The sequence below is a fragment of the Stegostoma tigrinum genome, unplaced genomic scaffold, assembly GCF_030684315.1.
Source record: "Stegostoma tigrinum isolate sSteTig4 unplaced genomic scaffold, sSteTig4.hap1 scaffold_178, whole genome shotgun sequence".
Classification (NCBI taxonomy): domain Eukaryota; kingdom Metazoa; phylum Chordata; class Chondrichthyes; order Orectolobiformes; family Stegostomatidae; genus Stegostoma; species Stegostoma tigrinum.
The window spans coordinates 225,284-245,000 of NW_026728118.1; the positions used below are offsets into that span (position 1 = coordinate 225,284).

The 19,717-nt window shown below is 52.5% G+C and overlaps 1 protein-coding gene across 2 annotated transcripts in view; it reads left to right on the top strand.

Moving 5' to 3' along the window:
• The first annotated feature begins 748 nt into the window (after nucleotides 1-748).
• The window catches only part of LOC125448182 (integrin alpha-5-like), a 143,978-nt gene continuing 125,009 nt past the window's right edge, over nucleotides 749-19,717 (top strand). The window contains exon 1 of one of the 2 annotated variants that reach the window (XR_007246666.2): nucleotides 749-1,528. Coding sequence is in view for 1 of the 2 variants with exons in the window: in XM_048523279.2 (XP_048379236.1) it covers nucleotides 1,347-1,528 (182 nt within the window). In the remaining variant the exon portion in view is untranslated. The remainder of the gene's footprint in view (nucleotides 1,529-19,717) is intronic. The other variant, XM_048523279.2, reaches the window with a different exon arrangement.

The window sequence follows — 19,717 nt, forward strand, 5'->3', positions numbered from 1 at the left end:
TGTGTAACAGTGAGGGGTGTGGGATGTATCGATGTGTTACAGTCAGGGGTGTGGGGTGTATCGGTGTGTTACAGTGAGGGGTGTGGTGTGTATCGGTGTGTTACAGTGAGGGGTGTGGGGTGTATCGATGTGTGACAGTGCGGGGTGTGGGGAGTATCGGTGTGTTACAGTGAGGGGTGTGGGGTGTATCGATGTGTTACAGTGAGGGGTACGGGGTATAACGGTGTGTTACAGTGAGGGGTGTGGGGTATATCAGTGTGTTACAGTGAGGGGTGTGGGGTGTATCGGTGTGTTACAGTGAGGGGTGTGGGGTGTATCGGTGTGTTACACTGAGTGGTGTGGGGTGTATCGGTGTGTTACAGTGAGGAGTGTGGGGTATATCGGTGTGTTACAGTGAGGGGTGTGGGGTGTATCAGTGTGTTACAGTGAGGGGTGTGGGGTGTATCGGTGTGTTACAGTGAGGGGTGCGGGGTGTATCGGTGTGTTACAGTGAGGGGTGTGGGGTGTATTTCTCTGTGTAATTCTGCCTCTGGTTGTGTTCAGTGTTGCTGTTGCCTCCCCTGTATTTTCCGCTGTGAGTTTCAAGTCCCTGCGTTTGTTCCACGTGGATGGTCCGAAAGGACGTTTCCCAAGTTCTTCACCTCTCGACCACCTCTTCCTCCCTCTCCACTGGGCTGAGTGGTGCAGCCTACCTGAGAACACCCAATGAGCGAGGGAGACGGGATCGCAGTCAGGAGGAGACTTGGGTCAAGTCAGGGGCGATGCTGATGCAAAGGTGGGCTCTATCGGTGTTGGAGTTAATGCCTGGACATCCGTTTGAAGAAGGCGAGTCAGGCAGCATTGCTGTTGAGCCTTAAAGCAGTGACCTCTCCTGGACACTGTGTGTTTGTGGGAGAGAATTGTTTGTGTGTCTGTTGTAGATTTGTCTCTGTCCTGGAGCCTTCTGTACTTTTTGCTCACAGTTCGCCTTCCCCTCAGTGGAGTAGAGAGTCAGCACCTTGTGGAGAGAGGAGGACAAGCCAGCACAGCGGAGATCTCTCATCATGCACATATTTGAGCAGCAGCATTCCTGAACTTTTCCAATGACTAAAGTCAAAAAATGTTGTCTGTGTAATAGACGGGGGTGGCACAATTCGAACTCAGCACAGAAGCAGCCAACTTTGTTCCACTCTGCAAACCCCTCCTCTCCCAAATGACCTCATGTTTTCAAGAACACCCTTTTTTCTCTCCCCTTTGGCTGAGCGCTCAGGATTTGGCGGCAGTGCTGGCTGTTCCGGAGTGTGACTGTGAATGAAGGACTGAGTGTGTGAGTGAGTCGGGACTGGGGAACAGCGAGACCAGCAGCGATGAGCTCGGAGGTTAGGGATGGACGGCGGCTAGGCAGTTTTCTGCACTGCTCCCTGGCGTTGGTGCTGTTCTCTGGGTCACTCGCATACAACCTGGATTCTCACAGTCGCAGCGTATACAGCGGACCGCAAGGCAGCTATTTCGGATTTTCTGTGGAGTTTTATAACCCCGATCCAGCAACGTGAGTGATTCCGGATTGCAGAGAAACTTTTCTGTTCTTCAACATTTTTTTGTAATTTTAAAGGACATCTTGAGCCATGGTGTTGGGTGGTGGAAACTATTTGTTTAAAAAATAGCTTGTTGCAGTTTTTGTCGGGTAGGAATAGTCCAATCAAAGTTTGCAGATGTAGAAGCAGCCGGATGGTTCTGACATAGGCTTTTTTGTTCGTTTGTATGTGATTTGATTGATTCCCAATTATTTATTTGTTGGAGTTGGATAAAGAACTGAGCAGACTTCATCCAGGGCTGGGACATTAACCGGTGGGGGAACTTTCGGTGTGGTTTCAGGGCTGGGGTGTTGCTGTCGAGAGCAGCTCCCGCGGCTGGGAGACGCTGCTGAGGAAACCGGGAGCTTCCTGACCGGAGCGAGAGAGCCCGGAGCCGCATTCAACTCAAAGCACCTGGGAAGGCAGCCTCAGCCCGGCCAGACAGGGCGCCAGGAGCCGGGACCCTCTGTCCAAGCTCCATTTCCGGGGTTGGGTCCCAGCCCTGCTTCCTGGTGTCTGTTATACTGGACAGGGGAGAACCCTCTTCCAATTGGTGTACAAACAGACTCGCTCCCCCATTATTGTATAGACAGACCCCCACTACTGTACAAAGAGCCCTCCTCCCCATTACTGTATCGACAGACCCCCACTACTGTACACTCAGATTTCCCATGACTGTACAGACCCCCAATACGAGAAAGACCACTTCCCCATTATTGTACAGACACACCCCTATACCCCACTACTGTACAGAGCCCCTCCCCAGGAAGGTACAGACAGACCCCATTACTGTACAGGCAGATTCCCTCCCTATTACTGTACAGATTCCCCATTACCGTTCAGACAGACCCCCTTATCCCCATTACTGTACAGGCAGAACCTCATGACTCTACAGACAACACCCCTTCCCTATTATTGTACAGATCAAGCCCCCATTACTGTACAGGCAGAACCCCAGTACTGTACAGACAGATTCCCCATTACAGTGCAGAGCTCCCCCCCCACCCCCCAGAAGGTACAGACAGACCCCCATTACTATCCAGACAGGCCTCCCTCCCTTATTACTGTAGAGACAGGCCCCCATTACTGTACAGGCAGACCCCCATTATTGCCCAGACAAGCCCCTCCCACTTTACAGACAGAGCCATATTACTGTACAGATGGATCCCAATTACTGTACAGACACCCATTATTGCATGGACAGAACCCAATTACAGTACAGGCAGTATACCCTCCCCGTTACTGTTCAGACTGACTCCTTCCTCCATTACTGTACAGACAGACTCTGCAACTGTACAGACAGATTGCCTTCCCCATTACTGTACAGGCAGTCCCTACATTACTGTACAGTCAGACACCCCTCCAACGTTACTGTACAGTCAGACCCGCGCTCTCCCATTGTAGTGCAGACAGCCCGCCCCAGTTACTGTATGGGCAGACCCCTATTGTTGTACAGACAGACCCCCCACCCCCATGACTGTACAGACAGACCTCTCCTTCCCCATTACAGTACGGACACACCCACAGTCCCCCAATGCTGTATGGTCAGACTCCCATTAGTGTACAGACAGACCCCCCCTTAACTATTACTGTTCAGACACACCCCCTTACTGTACAGACGGAATCCTCCTCCCCCACTGCTGTTTGGACTTGCCCTCCCCATTACTGTACAGGCAGATGCCCCAACTGTACAGACAAACACTATATTACTGTACGGACAGATCCCCATTACTGTACAGACCAAAGCCCCTCCTCATTACTTACAGGCATCCATTACTGTACAGACTGACCCCTCCCCCCATTACTTTACAGACACCCACTTCTGTACAGACTGACCCTCCTGTTACTGTACAGAGACACCCAGTCTCCTTAGTGTACAGACAGACCTTTACTGTACAGACAGCACCCCCCAATCACTGTACAGGTCGGCCCCACCCACTTCCCAATTACTGTGCAGCCAGACCCCCATAACTGTGCAGGCAGACCTCCTGCCCCCTTGCTGTACAGACTGTCCCCCTCCCTATTTCTGTACAGACAGAATCCCTTCATCTATTGACAGATCACCATTACAGCCTCACCCATTACTCTACAGACCAAACATCTCATTACTGTACAGACAGACCCCACATTTCTGTACAGTCAGACCCACTCTCCCCATTACTGTACAGACAGACCCTGCATTACTGTACAGACAGATGCCCCTCCCATATTACTGTATGGACAGATGCCCCATTACTGTACAAACAGACCCCCATTGCTGGACAGATTCCCCATCTATAAGACAGATCTCCCACCTCATTACTGTACAGACAGCCCCCACATTACTGTGCAGACACCTCTCCCACATTACTATACAAAGTGACCCACTCTGTCTTATTGCTGTATAGACAGACCCCCTCCCCCATTACTGTACAGATCGACCCCTTCATTGCTGTACAGACAGACTCCCCAACTGTGCAGACAGATCTCCCACCTCAGTACTGTACAGACAGCCCCCGCATTACTATACAGACAGACACTTCTCCCACATTACTGTATAGCGCCCCGACTACTGTGCAGGCAGACCCTTATTAACGTATGGACAGAGCCCCAGCCCCTGTTACTGTACAGATGGACCCCCTCCCCCATTGCTGTACACAGTATCACTCTCCCCATTACTGTACAGATAGAGTCCCTCCCCCTTTACTATACAGACAGACCCTTCACCATCTCCCTCTTGTTTCTGTGACCTGCTGGCTCTTTGGCATTGACTTGTTAACCTCTTGCTTGCTGCTGATACTTAGTCCCTGCCTGGTTTGAAATGGCCCCCCTCTCTAAACTGACACAGTGAGAGTGGGCATACTGCCTGCTTTTGCGCCAGCCTCATCTGAGCCCATTCAGGTTTCACTGCTGGGCACGGAGCCAGCTCAGAGTATAAACTGGTCCCGGAAGATATACTCAAGCCATTCCCTAAGGCCAAGCTATCCGCATTATCCCAAATTCGTGGAGTGCTGACTCAAGCTGTCGGCTTCTGAACAGAATTCCCATTCAGGCAGCTCCCAGAAGAAACTGTTTCCAGAAGCTGTACCCGGGTGAAGTTGCGCTTTGTCAAGCAAATGGTCAAAGCTGGAATAATCCCAGAGGGGGCAAAGGCACAGAATGAAGGGTCAATCCTGGGCTGGGTGCCAAAGCCAAAACTAGCACAGCCTGCTTTGGTCAGTTGGTGGAGTGTCTTGTCATGTTTCCCCATCTGTCCCATACCCTGTGGACATAGCCGGTGGTGGGGATGAGTCAGAGAGAGAGTGACAGAGTGCCAGTTTGCAAATGTAATGCAGGCATTTGCCTCTAGTCCTTGCCAAAGGATGTGAGGTGCCCTCTGCTCGATCCCTGAGGCGCAGCAAACGTGTGTGAGGCCACAGCTGATGTAATGCTTCAGGATTCCCAGCCACAGAGAGCTGTCGAGCTGCCAGCAAGACTGCCTGAGCTGTTTGTTCTACAGTGCTACTTCTTGCTAACAGGATTGAATATCACTAATGACTTTCCCCTGAAATCGCAGGGCAGCAGACTCACTGGCTGTCCCCGGCTCAAAATATGTGCATCACTGGGACGCACAGCAAACCACACAAGTTCGGGGACACGCCTGACTCCCCCTTTCACTCAGTGATTCTCCACTCCTGTGCATGCAGCGCACAATTGGATATCCCGGGACATCAAGTGCTGGAAGCCTGATGGGAAAGCAGATGGGCACACCTGAAAATGGTCTGCACATAGGCAGAGGCTGAGATTCACAAGTGCATCACTCCAATTCCAAATTCAAGATTGCTCCAGGTCAGTGTGGGATCGCATTGACAATTGGCTGCATCCTTATCCCCGCCATCAAACCTCACCAACATCTGTCACTGTATAACACTGGGGTAGGATACCGGTGGGGACAGGTCTGTTGCTGTATAACACAGGGGTACAGTACCAGTGGAGACAGGTCTGTCACTGTATAACACTGGGGTACAGTAAGGGTGGGGACAGGTCTGTTGCTGTATAACACAGGGGTACAGTACCAGTGGGGACAGGTCTGTCACTGTATAACACTGGGGTACGGTACCGGTGGGGGACAGGTCTGTCACTGTATAACACTGGGGTACAGTACCGATGGGGACAGGTCTGTCACTGTATAACACTGGGGTACAGTACCAGTGGAGACAGGTCTGTCACTGTATAACACTGGGGTACAGTACCGGTGGGGACAGGTCTGTCACTGTGTAACACTGGGGTTCAGTACCGGTGGGGGACAGGTCTGTCGCTGTATAACACTGGGGTACGGTCCCGGTTGGGACAGGGCTGTCACTGTATAACACTGGGGTACAGTACCGGTGGGGACAGGTCTGTCACTGTGTAACACTGGGGTACAGTACCGGTGGGGGACAGGTCTGTCACTGTATAACACTGGGGTACAGTACCGGTGGGGACAGGTCTGTCACTGTGTAACACTGGGGTACGGTACCGGTGGGGGACAGGTCTGTCGCTGTATAACACTGCGGTACAGTACGGTGGGGACGGGTCTGTCACTGTATAACACTGGGGTACAGTACCAGTGGGGACACGGTCTGTCACTGTATAACACTGGGGTACTGTCCTGGTGAGGACAGGTCTGTCTCTGTATAACACAGGGGTTTAGTAGAGGTGGGGGATGGTGTCTGTTACTGTGTGACACTGGGGTGCAGTACCGGTGGGTTCGGGTCAGTCTCAGTATAACACTGGGGTACATTATTGTGGGGGACGGGGTCTGTCACTGTATAACACTGGGGTACAGTACTGGTGGGGGACGGGTCTGTCTCTGTATAACACTGGGGTACAGTACTGGTGGGGGACGGGGTCTGTCACTGTATAACACTGGGGTACAGTACCGGTGGGGACAGGTCTGTCACTGTATAACACTGGGGTACAGCACCGGTGAGGACAGGTCTGTTACAGTGTAACACTTGGGTACAGTACCGGTGGGGACGGGTCTGTCACTGTATAACACTGGGGTACAGCACCGGTGAGGACAGGTCTGTTACAGTGTAACACTTGGGTACAGTACCGGTGGGGACGGGTCTGTCACTGTGTAACACTGGGGTACAGTACCGATGGGGACGGTTCTGTCCCTGTATAACACTGGGGTACAGTACCGGTGGGGACAGGTCTGTCACTGTGTAACACTGGGGTACAGTACCAGTGGGGGACAGGTCTGTCCCTGTATAACACAGGGGTACGGTAGCGGTGGGGAATGGTGTCTGTCACTCTATAACCCTGTGGTACAGTACTGGTGAGGAACGGTCTGTCACTGTATAACACAGGGGTACAGTAGAGGCGGGGGAGGGTGTCTGTCACTGTATGACACTGGGGTACAGTACCAGTGGGGGCAGGTCTGCCACAGTATCACACTGGGGTAAAGTACCGGTGGGGACAGGTCTGTCACTGTATAACACTGGGGTACAGTACCAGTGGGGGCAGGTCTGCCACAGTATCACACTGGGGTAAAGTCGCAGTGGGGACCGGTCTGTCACTGTATAACACTGGGGTACAGTACCGGTGGGGACCGGTCTGTCTCTGTATAATACTGGGGTGACAGTACTGGTGGGGACTGGTCTGTCCCTGTATAAAGCAGCCGTGCAGTACTGGTGGGGACAGGTCTGTCACTGTATAACACTGGGATACAGTACCGGTGGGGGACAGGTCTGTCACTGTATAACACTGGGGTACAGTACCGCTGGGGACAGGTCGGTCACTGTATAACGCTGGGTTACAGTACCGGTGGGGGACCGGCCTGTCACTGTATAACACTGGGGTACAGTACCGGTGGGGACAGGCCTGACACTGTAAAACACTCGGGTACAGTACCGCTGGTGAGCGGTCTGTCCCTGTATAACACTGGGTGACAGTACCGGGGGGGACAGGTCTGTCACTGTATAACACTGGGGTACAGTACCGGGGAGGGGGGGGCAGGTCTGTCACTTTATAAAGCTGCCGTGCAGTACTGGTGGGGACAGGTCTGTCACTGTATAACACTGGGGTACAGTACCGGTGGTTGGGCGTGGGGGGGGGGTGCAGGTCTGTCACTGTATAAAGCTGCCGTGCAGTACTGGTGGGGATAGGTCAGTCACTGTATAACACTGGGGTACCGTACCAGTGGGGACAGGTCTGTCACTGTATAACACTGGGGTACGGTACCAGTGGGGGACAGGTCTGTCACTGTATAACACTGGGGTACAGTACCGGTGGGGACAGGTCTGTCGCTGTATAACACTGGGGTACAGTACCGGTGGGGACAGGTCTGTCACTGTATAACACTGGGGTACAGCACCGGTGGGGGACAGGTCTGTCGCTGTATAACACTGGGGTACAGTACCGGGGCGGGGGGGGGGGGGGGGCAGGTCTGTCGCTGTATAACACTGGGGTACAGCACCGATGGGGGACAGGTCTGTTGCTGTATAACACTGGGGTACAGTACTGGTGGGGGACAGGTCTGTCGCTGTATAACACTGGGTTACAGTACCGGTCGGGACGGGTCTGTCACTGTGTAACACTGGGGTACAGTACCGGTGGGGACAGGTCTGTTGTACGGTTCCGGTGGGGGACAGGTCTGTCACTGTATAACGCTGGGGTATAGTACTAGTGGGGACAGGTCTGTCACTGCATTGCATTGGGTTACAGTACCGGTCGGGACAGGTCTGTCACTGTGTAACATTGGGGTACAGAAATGGTCATTACTGGTCTGTGGCTGTGTAACACTGGGGTACAGGACTCAGGGCGCAGGTCTGTCATTGTGTAACACTGGGGTACAGTGCTGGTGGGGACAGGTCTGTCTCTGTAGCATACTGATGTACAGTAAGGGTGGGGATAGGTCTGTTGCTGTGTATCACTAGGGTATAGTACCGGTGGGGACAGGTCTGTCGCTGCTTAACACTGCAGTATAGGACAACAGTGGACAGGTCTGTTACTGCGTAACATTAGGATGCAGTACCAGTGGGGATGGATCTGTCACTGTATGACCCTGGGGTACAGTACCGGTGGGGACGAGTCTGTCCCTGTATAACACTGGGGTACAGTACCAGTGGAGACAGGTCTGTCACTGTATAACACTGGGGTACAGTACCAGTGGGGACAGGTCTGTCACTGTATAACACTGGGGTACAGTACCAGTGGGGACAGGTCTGTTGCTGTATAACACTGGGGTACAGTACCAGTGGGGACAGGTCTGTCACTGTATAACACTGGGGTACAGTACCTGTGGAGACAGGTCTGTCGCTGTATAACACTGGGGTACAGTACAGGTGGGGACAGGTCTGTCCCTGTATAACACTGGGGTACAGTACCAGTGGAGACAGGTCTGTTGCTGTATAACACTGGGGTACAGTACCAGTGGAGACAGGTGTGTCACTGTATAACACTGGGGTACAGTACCAGTGGGGACAGGTCTGTCACTGTATAACACTGGGGTACAGTACCGGTGGGGACAGGTCTGTCACTGTATAACACTGGGGTACAGTACCGATGGGGACAGGTCTGTCACTGTATAACACTGGGGTACAGTACCAGTGGAGACAGGTCTGTCACTGTATAACACTGGGGTACAGTACCAGTGGAGACCGGTGTGTCACTGTATAACACCGGGGTACAGTACCAGTGGGGACAGGTCTGTCACTGTATAACACATGGGTACAGTACTGGTTCAGTCAGGACTGTCTGTGGATTACACTGGGTTACAGTAATGAACTGGTCGTAAGTCACACGACACCGCTCTGAATTGCTGTCTCTGTGATTCCCGGAATTGTCGTTCATGCTGGTCTTTTGGAGCTGTCAATGTGGGAGAGTGTGTTTCACCTTAGCCAACCCTGAGTTGCACTTGCATTCGCTGTTTGGCCACCCACTGGCTGTTGTCAGTACTGCATTAACTGGGGATGTCTGCCATTTCTTGACCCTGGTCTTTCGCTGAGACGTTGTAGACGTGTGAAAATCTCTGAAATGTGAGGCCGGATGAACACAGCAGGCCAAGCAGCATCTCAGGAGCACAAAAGCTGACGTTTCGGGCCTAGACCCTTCATCAGAGAGATGCTGCTTGGCCTGCTGTGTTCATCCAGCCTCACATTTTATTATCTTGGAATCTCCAGCATCTGCAGTTCCCATTATCTCTGAAAATCTCTGAATGCAGCTTTAAACCACAATCCCTCCTGATGACAGGGCTTTCTAATTTTGAAACTAAATGCTGTGTGTTACTGTGACCAGCACAGCCTAAATTCTGTGGAAGACCGCAATTGTGTTGAAGTTGAGTTTTTTGCCTTCGCACCCTGACCTCATCACAGTGCCCTGCAATCTTCAGTGCTCATTTCCAGCATCAGTCCACCTTCTCAGGTTGTCCTCTCTTTTCTTTCCTCCTTCCACCATGCACACACAAAGACACACTCATTCACACTCCCATACACGTCCTTACATGCACTCTCCTGCATGCGTGCGCACACGCACACATTTACTCACGCACACATTTACTCACACACACACAAACACGCACACACACACGCATTCGCTCTCTGACACAGACACACATGTTCTCACACATCCTCTCACACGCCCTCTCACACGCAACTCACTCACTCATGCACATTCACACACACACATTGACATGCAGTCATATGCACTCACGCACCCTGTTTCCTACATACAGTCTCCCACACACACTTGCTGCCTGTTTCATACACACTCTCGCACTAACTGCCTCACACACAGTTTCTGTCTCTTGCACGCACAAAATATCATGCTGTCACATACCCTCACACTCTCACTCTCCCACAGACTGTCTCACATTCTCCTACTCATATATACACATGCACACACGCACACACACACACTCTGCCTCACACGTTCACTCTCACACACATGCTTTCTCACCTGTACACAAACACATGCACTGTCACACACACACAGTGTCTCGCGCACACATAGTCACATTCATTCCAATTCACTCTCACCCTCGGATACAATCTCACTTTCATGCACACGCTCACACTTTCTGTCTCTCTCACACACACACATACACATGTTCTCTTCCTCACATACAAACACACACACAAAAATTCTCTGTCTCATACACACACACACACACACACACACACATATTCCTATTTCTGGGCTCTGGGTCCTCCCTGGGCATCAGTGGCCAGATTTATTTGTTTTCTCATGTAAACTGGTACAGTATTTGGCGGCTGAGCAGACTGAAGTTGGCGTTGAAATGTTGTTGGGTTTGAGTCTTGCCTGACAACCAGTATGCCTTGAGAGATTTGTAAACTGTGAGAATAGGAACTCGAAAAGGACATTGACAAATTGGAGTAGGTAATTGATGTCAGACGAGGTCCAATGCAGAGAACTGTGAGATGGTGTATTTTGGTTGGAGGAACTTTGAAAGACAATATAAAATACACAGTACAATTCTGAAGGGGGTGCAGGAGCAGAGGGAACTGGGGTTACGTGTGCCCAGATCATTGAAAGTAGCAGGACAGGAGGAGAGAACAGTTAATAAAACACACAGAGACAGTAAGGACTGCAGATGCCGGAGTCAGAGATAACACAATGTGGAGCTGGAGGAACACAGTGGGCCAGGCAGCATCAGAGGAGCAGGAAAGTTGACGGGAGGGTCCTGACTTGAAATGTTGACATTCCTGCTCCTCTGCTGCTGCCTGGCCTGCTGTGTTCCTCCAGCTCCACACTGTATTAGCACAGTGCTCTCAGCTTTATGAAGAGGGACATAGAGTACAAGAGCAGGGAGGTGATGTTGAACTTGTACAAGACACTTGTTGGATCTCAGCTGGAGTATTGTGTCCAGTTGTGGGCACCAGATTATAGGGGAGATGTGAATGAACTGGAGAGAGAGTGCAGAAGCAATTTACAAGAATGGTTCCAGGGATGAGAAGCCTCAGTGATGAGGACAGATTGAAGAAGTTGGGACTGTCCTCCCTGGAGAGAAGAAAGCTGAGAGGGAGATCTGATAGAGGTTTTCACAATCATGAGTGTGGGCTGGATGGAGTAGATTGGGAGGAACTGTTCCTGCTCATAAATGGAACAAAACCCAGAGGTCAGAGATTTGAAATGTTTTACAAAACCAGCAAACCTGAGGTGAGAAAGAAAGACACAGCAAGCACTGAGGGTCTGGAATGCGTTACCTGGAAATGTGATGGAGGCATTATCTTTTTGGACCCTTTGAAAGAACCAAGGGAGCTTTCATTTTAACCCCTTTTTGTCCCTGTCCCAGGAGTGTTTAATGGATATGGAACTGAGGGGACTTTGCTTTAAGTTCATTTTGAGTTCAAGCAAATAGAAGAAAGCTTACTCTGTGTTTAAACCCCTCGATGTCCCTGTCCCAAGAGTGTATGATGGAGACAGACTTAAGAGAACTTTATTTTCAGTTCAAACACATAGAAGAAATTTTCCTCTGTATTTTGACCCCTTGTTGTCCTTATCCAGGTATGTTTGATGGGGACAGACTTGAGGGAATGTCATTTTCACTTTAAAGAGTTGAAATAACTTCATTTTGCATTCAGAAGAGTTGAGGGACCATTGATTTCCAAAGAGTTGAGGCATTCAAGAGGACCATTAGAATGTTATTGGGATAGAAATGACATGCAGGGTATTGGGGGAAATGGCAAATGAACATTAATTTAAAATGGTCGGGAAGCCGGTGCAGGAAGTGAGGCTTTATCCAGAAGGGAGTCTGTCTTGCTCCTGTCTCTGGGCTGTTTGGGAGGAGAGTGGAATTGGGCTCAGATCAGAAGCCTGTTTGCTACAGGAAGTGGTCACTTCCTCATGTCTAGCCGAAGTAGCCCTGAAGTGAGGAATTGCAAATGATTGGATCTGATTTGATTTATTATTGTCACGTACTGAGATACAGTGAAAAGTTTTGTTTTGCATGCTATCCAGACAAATTATGCCTTACATAAGTGTATCATGTGGAGGCTGATACAAGTACAATATTTAAAAGGTATCTGGATGGGTATATGAATAGGAAGGGTTTAGAGGGAAATGGGCCAAATGCTGCCAAATGGATCTACTTTTATTTAGGATACCTAATTGGCATGGATGAGTTGGATGAGAGAGTCTGTTTCCATGCTGTACATCTATAAGTGTTTGCCTTCTGAGCCATCTTCCTTTATTCCTGTGTCTACCTTCAGCCTTCCCCATTGGGTTATTTCTTCCAATCAGTTTGTAGCAACTGACCTGCTTCTGCTTTGGAACAGAGAGAAAGAGAGGGAGAGAGTGAGAGAGGGCGGTGGGGGTCAGAGCCACAGAGAGAGGGGGACACAGAGAGAGAAATACAAACGCAGAGAGAGAAAAAGGTGGAGTGACAGAGAGAGAGAGAGAAAGAGAGTGAGCTCAGTGAACATTTGAGGAAATCTTTTGATGTTGGGTGAAATATGCCTTTTTTGACTTTGGTGCAGTGAAGCACAAATTATACATGGGGCAAGACTTCAGATGTACCGCAAGGCTGCAGGACGAAGCTATCTGAGTGGCTGGCTGATTCTCCACCGCTTGCCCCTGATGTTGGGGAAATGATCTTATTTTCACCCTGAGTTGAACCCTCCCCTCCTGACCTGAGTCTGACATCCGAACAGTGGGTTCATGGTGCTCAGTGTGCAGGATTAAAAGCCTTGCCCTTATCTCTCACTACAATCCTCATGGCAACACGAGATGGGGCGCCCTGTCAATCATCTGTTTCAACACTGCCACAGAATAGTCCTCCATTGCCTGGATCTGCTTCAGACAGACCCTTACTCAATCACAGAAGTGGGAACAGCTCCCTCAGGCGCTCATTTGATTGAGAGCTCTCCACCGTGGTGTTAAGGTAACAATCTCTGCCTTAATATCAGCAAAACTAAAGAGTTGATCATTGACTTAAGGAAGCGGAGTGGAGGACACACCCCTATCTACATCAACGGAGCTGAGGTGGAGATGGTTGAAAGCATCAATTCCCTGGGAGTGACTATTACCAACAAACAGCCCTGTTCCACCCACGTTGATGCGATGGTCAACAAGGGGCAACAATGTCTCTACTTTCCTCAGGAGGCTAAGGAAATTCAGCATGTCCATAAGGGCTCTTCCAACTTTTACAGATGAACCATAGAAAGTATTCTACCTGGGTGCACTGATCCCTCTCCTGGGATTATTTGATGGGGACTGTTAACTGGAATAAATTGCTGGTGGGGACAGGTCTGTCACTGTATAACACTGGGGTACAGTACGGGTGGGGACAGGTCTGTCTCTGTATAACACTGGGGTACAGTACTGGTGGGGACAGGTCTGTCTCTGTATAACACTGGGGTACAGTACTGGTGGGGACAGGTCTGTCGCTGTATAACACTGGGGTGCAGTACCGGTGGGGACAGGTCTGTCGCTGTATAACACTGGGGTGCAGTACCGGTGGGGACAGGTCTGTCACTGTATAACACTGGGGTACAGTACCAGTGGAGACAGGTCTAATACTGTATAACACGGGTACAGTACTAGTGTGGACAGGTCTGTCACTGTATAACACTGGGGTACAGTACCGGTGGGGGACGGGTCTGTCACTGTATAACACTGGGGTACAGTACCGATGGGGACAGGTCTGTCACTGTATAACACTGGGGTACAGTACCGGTGGGGACAGGTCTGTCACTGTATAACACTGGGGTACAGTACCAGTGGAGACAGGTCTGTCACTGTATAGCACTGGGGTACAGTACCGGTGGGGACAGGTCTGTCGCTGTATAACACTGGGGTACAGTACCGATGGGGACAGGTCTGTCACTGTATAACACTGGGGTACAGTACCGGTGGGGACAGGTCTGTCGCTGTATAACACTGGAGTGCAGTACTGGTGGGGACAGGTCTGTCTCTGTATAACACAGGGGTACAGCACCGGTGGGGACAGGTCTGTCACTGTATAACACTGGGGTACAGTACCGGTGGGGACAGGTCTGTCACTGTATAACACTGGGGTACAGTACCGGTGGGGACAGGTCTGTCTCTGTATAACACTGGGGTACAGTACCGGTGGGGGACAGGTCTGTCACTGTATAACACTGGGGTACAGTACCGGTGGGGACAGGTCTGTCACTGTATAACACTGGGGTACAGTACCGGTGGGGACAGGTCTGTCACTGTATAACACTGGGGTACAGTACCAGTGGAGACAGGTCTATCACTGTATAACACGGGTACAGTACTGGTGTGGACAGGTCTGTCACTGTATAACACTGGGGTACAGTACCGGTGGGGGACGGGTCTGTCACTGTATAACACTGGGGTACAGTACCGGTGGGGACAGGTCTGTCACTGTATAACACTGGGGTACAGTACCGATGGGGACAGGTCTGTCACTGTATAACACTGGGGTACAGTACTGGTGGGGACAGGTCTGTCGCTGTATAACACTGGAGTGCAGTACTGGTGGGGACAGGTCTGTCTCTGTATAACACTGGGGTACAGTACCAGTGGGGATGGGTCTGTCGCTGTATAACACTGGGGTACAGTACCGGTGGGGACAGGTCTGTCTCTGTATAACACTGGGGTACAGTACCGGTGGGGACAGGTCTGTCATTGTATAACACTGGGGTACATTACCGGGTGGGGACAGGCGTGTCGCTGTACACCACTGGGGTACAGTACCGGTGGGGACGAGTCCATTGCTGTTTAGCACTGGGGTACAGTACCGGGTGGGACAAGTCCATTGCTGTTTAGCACTGGGGTACAGTACCGGTGGGGACGAGTCCATTGCTGTTTAGCACTGGGGTACAGTACCGGTGGGGACGAGTCCATTGCTGCTTAGCACTGGGGTACAGTACCGGTGGGGACGGGTCCATTGCTGTTTAGCACTGGGGTACAGTACCGGTGGGGACGAGTCCATTGCTGTTTAGCACTGGGTACAGTACCGGTGGGGACGAGCCCATTGCTGTTTAGCACTGGGGTACAGTACCGGTGGGGACGAGTCCATTGCTGCTTAGCACTGGGGTACAGTACCGGGTGGGACGAGTCCATTGCTGTTTAGCACTGGGGTACAGTACCGGTGGGGACGAGTCCATTGCTGCTTAGCTCTGGGGTACAGTACCGGGTGGGACGAGTCCATTGCTGCTTAGCACTGGGGTACAGTACCGGTGGGGATGGGTCCATTGCTGTTTAGCACTGGGGTACAGTACCGGTGGGGACGAGTCCATTGCTGTTTAGCACTGGGGTACAGTACCGGGTGGGACGAGTCCATTGCTGTTTAGCACTGGGGACAGTCCTGGTGGGGACGAGTCCATTGCTGTTTAGCACTGGGGTACAGTACCGGTGGGGACGAGCCCATTGCTGTTTAGCACTGGGGTACAGTACCGGGTGGGACGAGCCCATTGTTGTTTAGCACTGGGGTACAGTACCGGTGGGGACGAGTCCATTGCTGTTTAGCACTGGGGTACGGTACCGGTGGGGACGAGCCCATTGCTGTTTAGCACTGGGGTACAGTACCGGGTGGGACGAGTCCATTGCTGTTTAGCACTGGGGTACAGTACCGGTGGGGACGGGTCCATTGCTGTTTAGCACTGGGGTACAGTACCGGTGGGGACGAGTCCATTGCTGTTTAGCACTGGGTACAGTACCGGTGGGGACGAGTCCATTGCTGTTTAGCACTGGGGTACAGTACCGGTGGGGACGAGTCCATTGCTGCTTAGCACTGGGGTACAGTACCGGGTGGGACGAGTCCATTGCTGTTTAGCACTGGGGTACAGTACCGGTGGGGACGAGTCCATTGCTGCTTAGCTCTGGGGTACAGTACCGGGTGGGACGAGTCCATTGCTGCTTAGCACTGGGGTACAGTACCGGTGGGGATGGGTACATTGCTGTTTAGCACTGGGGTACAGTACCGGTGGGGACGAGTCCATTGCTGTTTAGCACTGGGGTACAGTACCGGGTGGGACGAGTCCATTGTTGTTTAGCACTGGGGACAGTCCTGGTGGGGACGAGTCCATTGCTGTTTAGCACTGGGGTACAGTACCGGTGGGGACGAGTCCATTGCTGCTTAGCACTGGGGTACAGTACCGGTGGGGACGGGTCCATTGCTGTTTAGCACTGGGGTACAGTACCGGTGGGGACGAGTCCATTGCTGTTTAGCACTGGGTACAGTACCGGTGGGGACGAGTCCATTGCTGTTTAGCACTGGGGTACAGTACCGGTGGGGACGAGTCCATTGCTGCTTAGCACTGGGGTACAGTACCGGTGGGGACGGGTCCATTGCTGTTTAGCACTGGGGTACAGTACCGGTGGGGACGAGTCCATTGCTGTTTAGCACTGGGGTACGGTACCGGTGGGGACGAGCCCATTGCTGTTTAGCACTGGGGTACAGTACCGGGTGGGACGAGTCCATTGCTGTTTAGCACTGGGGTACAGTACCGGTGGGGACGGGTCCATTGCTGTTTAGCACTGGGGTACAGTACCGGTGGGGACGAGTCCATTGCTGTTTAGCACTGGGTACAGTACCGGTGGGGACGAGTCCATTGCTGTTTAGCACTGGGGTACAGTACCGGTGGGGACGAGTCCATTGCTGCTTAGCACTGGGGTACAGTACCGGGTGGGACGAGTCCATTGCTGTTTAGCACTGGGGTACAGTACCGGTGGGGACGAATCCATTGCTGCTTAGCTCTGGGGTACAGTACCGGGTGGGACGAGTCCATTGCTGCTTAGCACTGGGGTACAGTACCGGTGGGGATGGGTCCATTGCTGTTTAGCACTGGGGTACAGTACCGGTGGGGACGAGTCCATTGCTGTTTAGCACTGGGGTACAGTACCGGGTGGGACGAGTCCATTGCTGTTTAGCACTGGGGACAGTCCTGGTGGGGACGAGTCCATTGCTGTTTAGCACTGGGGTACAGTACCGGTGGGGACGAGTCCATTGCTGCTTAGCACTGGGGTACAGTACCGGTGGGGACGGGTCCATTGCTGTTTAGCACTGGGGTACAGTACCGGTGGGGACGAGTCCATTGCTGTTTAGCACTGGGTACAGTACCGGTGGGGACGAGTCCATTGCTGTTTAGCACTGGGGTACAGTACCGGTGGGGACGAGTCCATTGCTGCTTAGCACTGGGGTACAGTACCGGTGGGGACGGGTCCATTGCTGTTTAGCACTGGGGTACAGTACCGGTGGGGACGAGTCCATTGCTGTTTAGCACTGGGTACAGTACCGGTGGGGACGAGCCCATTGCTGTTTAGCACTGGGGTACAGTACCGGTGGGGACGAGTCCATTGCTGCTTAGCACTGGGGTACAGTACCGGGTGGGACGAGTCCATTGCTGTTTAGCACTGGGGTACAGTACCGGTGGGGACGAGTCCATTGCTGCTTAGCTCTGGGGTACAGTACCGGGTGGGACGAGTCCATTGCTGCTTAGCACTGGGGTACAGTACCGGTGGGGATGGGTCCATTGCTGTTTAGCACTGGGGTACAGTACCGGTGGGGACGAGTCCATTGCTGTTTAGCACTGGGGTACAGTACCGGGTGGGACGAGTCCATTGCTGTTTAGCACTGGGGACAGTCCTGGTGGGGACGAGTCCATTGCTGTTTAGCACTGGGGTACAGTACCGGTGGGGACGAGCCCATTGCTGTTTAGCACTGGGGTACAGTACCGGGTGGGACGAGCCCATTGTTGTTTAGCACTGGGGTACAGTACCGGTGGGGACGAGTCCATTGCTGTTTAGCACTGGGGTACGGTACCGGTGGGGACGAGCCCATTGCTGTTTAGCACTGGGGTACAGTACCGGGTGGGACGAGTCCATTGCTGTTTAGCACTGGGGTACAGTACCGGTGGGGACGGGTCCATTGCTGTTTAGCACTGGGGTACAGTACCGGTGGGGACGAGTCCATTGCTGTTTAGCACTGGGTACAGTACCGGTGGGGACGAGTCCATTGCTGTTTAGCACTGGGGTACAGTACCGGTGGGGACGAGTCCATTGCTGCTTAGCACTGGGGTACAGTACCGGGTGGGACGAGTCCATTGCTGTTTAGCACTGGGGTACAGTACCGGTGGGGACGAGTCCATTGCTGCTTAGCTCTGGGGTACAGTACCGGGTGGGACGAGTCCATTGCTGCTTAGCACTGGGGTACAGTACCGGTGGGGACGAGTCCATTGCTGTTTAGCACTGGGGTACAGTACCGGTGGGGACGAGTCCATTGCTGTTTAGCACTGGGGTACAGTACCGGGTGGGACGAGTCCATTGCTGTTTAGCACTGGGGACAGTCCTGGTGGGGACGAGTCCATTGCTGTTTAGCACTGGGGTACAGTACCGGTGGGGACGAGCCCATTGCTGTTTAGCACTGGGGTACAGTACCGGGTGGGACGAGCCCATTGTTGTTTAGCACTGGGGTACAGTACCGGTGGGGACGAGTCCATTGCTGTTTAGCACTGGGGTACAGTACCGGTGGGGACGAGCCCATTGTTGTTTAGCACTGGGGTACAGTACCGGTGGGGACGAGCCCATTGCTGTTTAGCACTGGGGACAGTCCTGGTGGGACGAGTCCATTGCTGTTTAGCACTGGGGTACAGTACCGGGTGGGACGAGCCCATTGTTGTTTAGCACTGGGGTACAGTACCGGTGGGGACGAATCCATTGCTGTTTAGCACTGGGGTACGGTACCGGTGGGGACGAGCCCATTGCTGTTTAGCACTGGGGTACAGTACCGGGTGGGACGAGTCCATTGCTGTTTAGCACTGGGGTACAGTACCGGTGGGGACGAGCCCATTGTTGTTTAGCACTGGGGTACAGTACCGGGTGGGACGAGCCCATTGCTGTTTAGCACTGGGGACAGTCCTGGTGGGACGAGTCCATTGCTGTTTAGCACTGGGGTACAGTACCGGTGGGGACGAGCCCATTGCTGTTTAGCACTGGGGTACAGTACCGGTGGGGACGAGCCCATTGTTGTTTAGCACTGGGGTACAGTACCGGTGGGGACGAGTCCATTGCTGTTTAGCACTGGGGTACGGTACCGGTGGGGACGAGCCCATTGCTGTTTAGCACTGGGGTACAGTACCGGGTGGGACGAGCCCATTGTTGTTTAGCACTGGGGTACAGTACCGGGTGGGACGAGTCCATTGCTGTTTAGCACTGGGGTACAGTACCGGGTGGGACGAGTCCATTGCTGTTTAGCACTGCGGCACAGT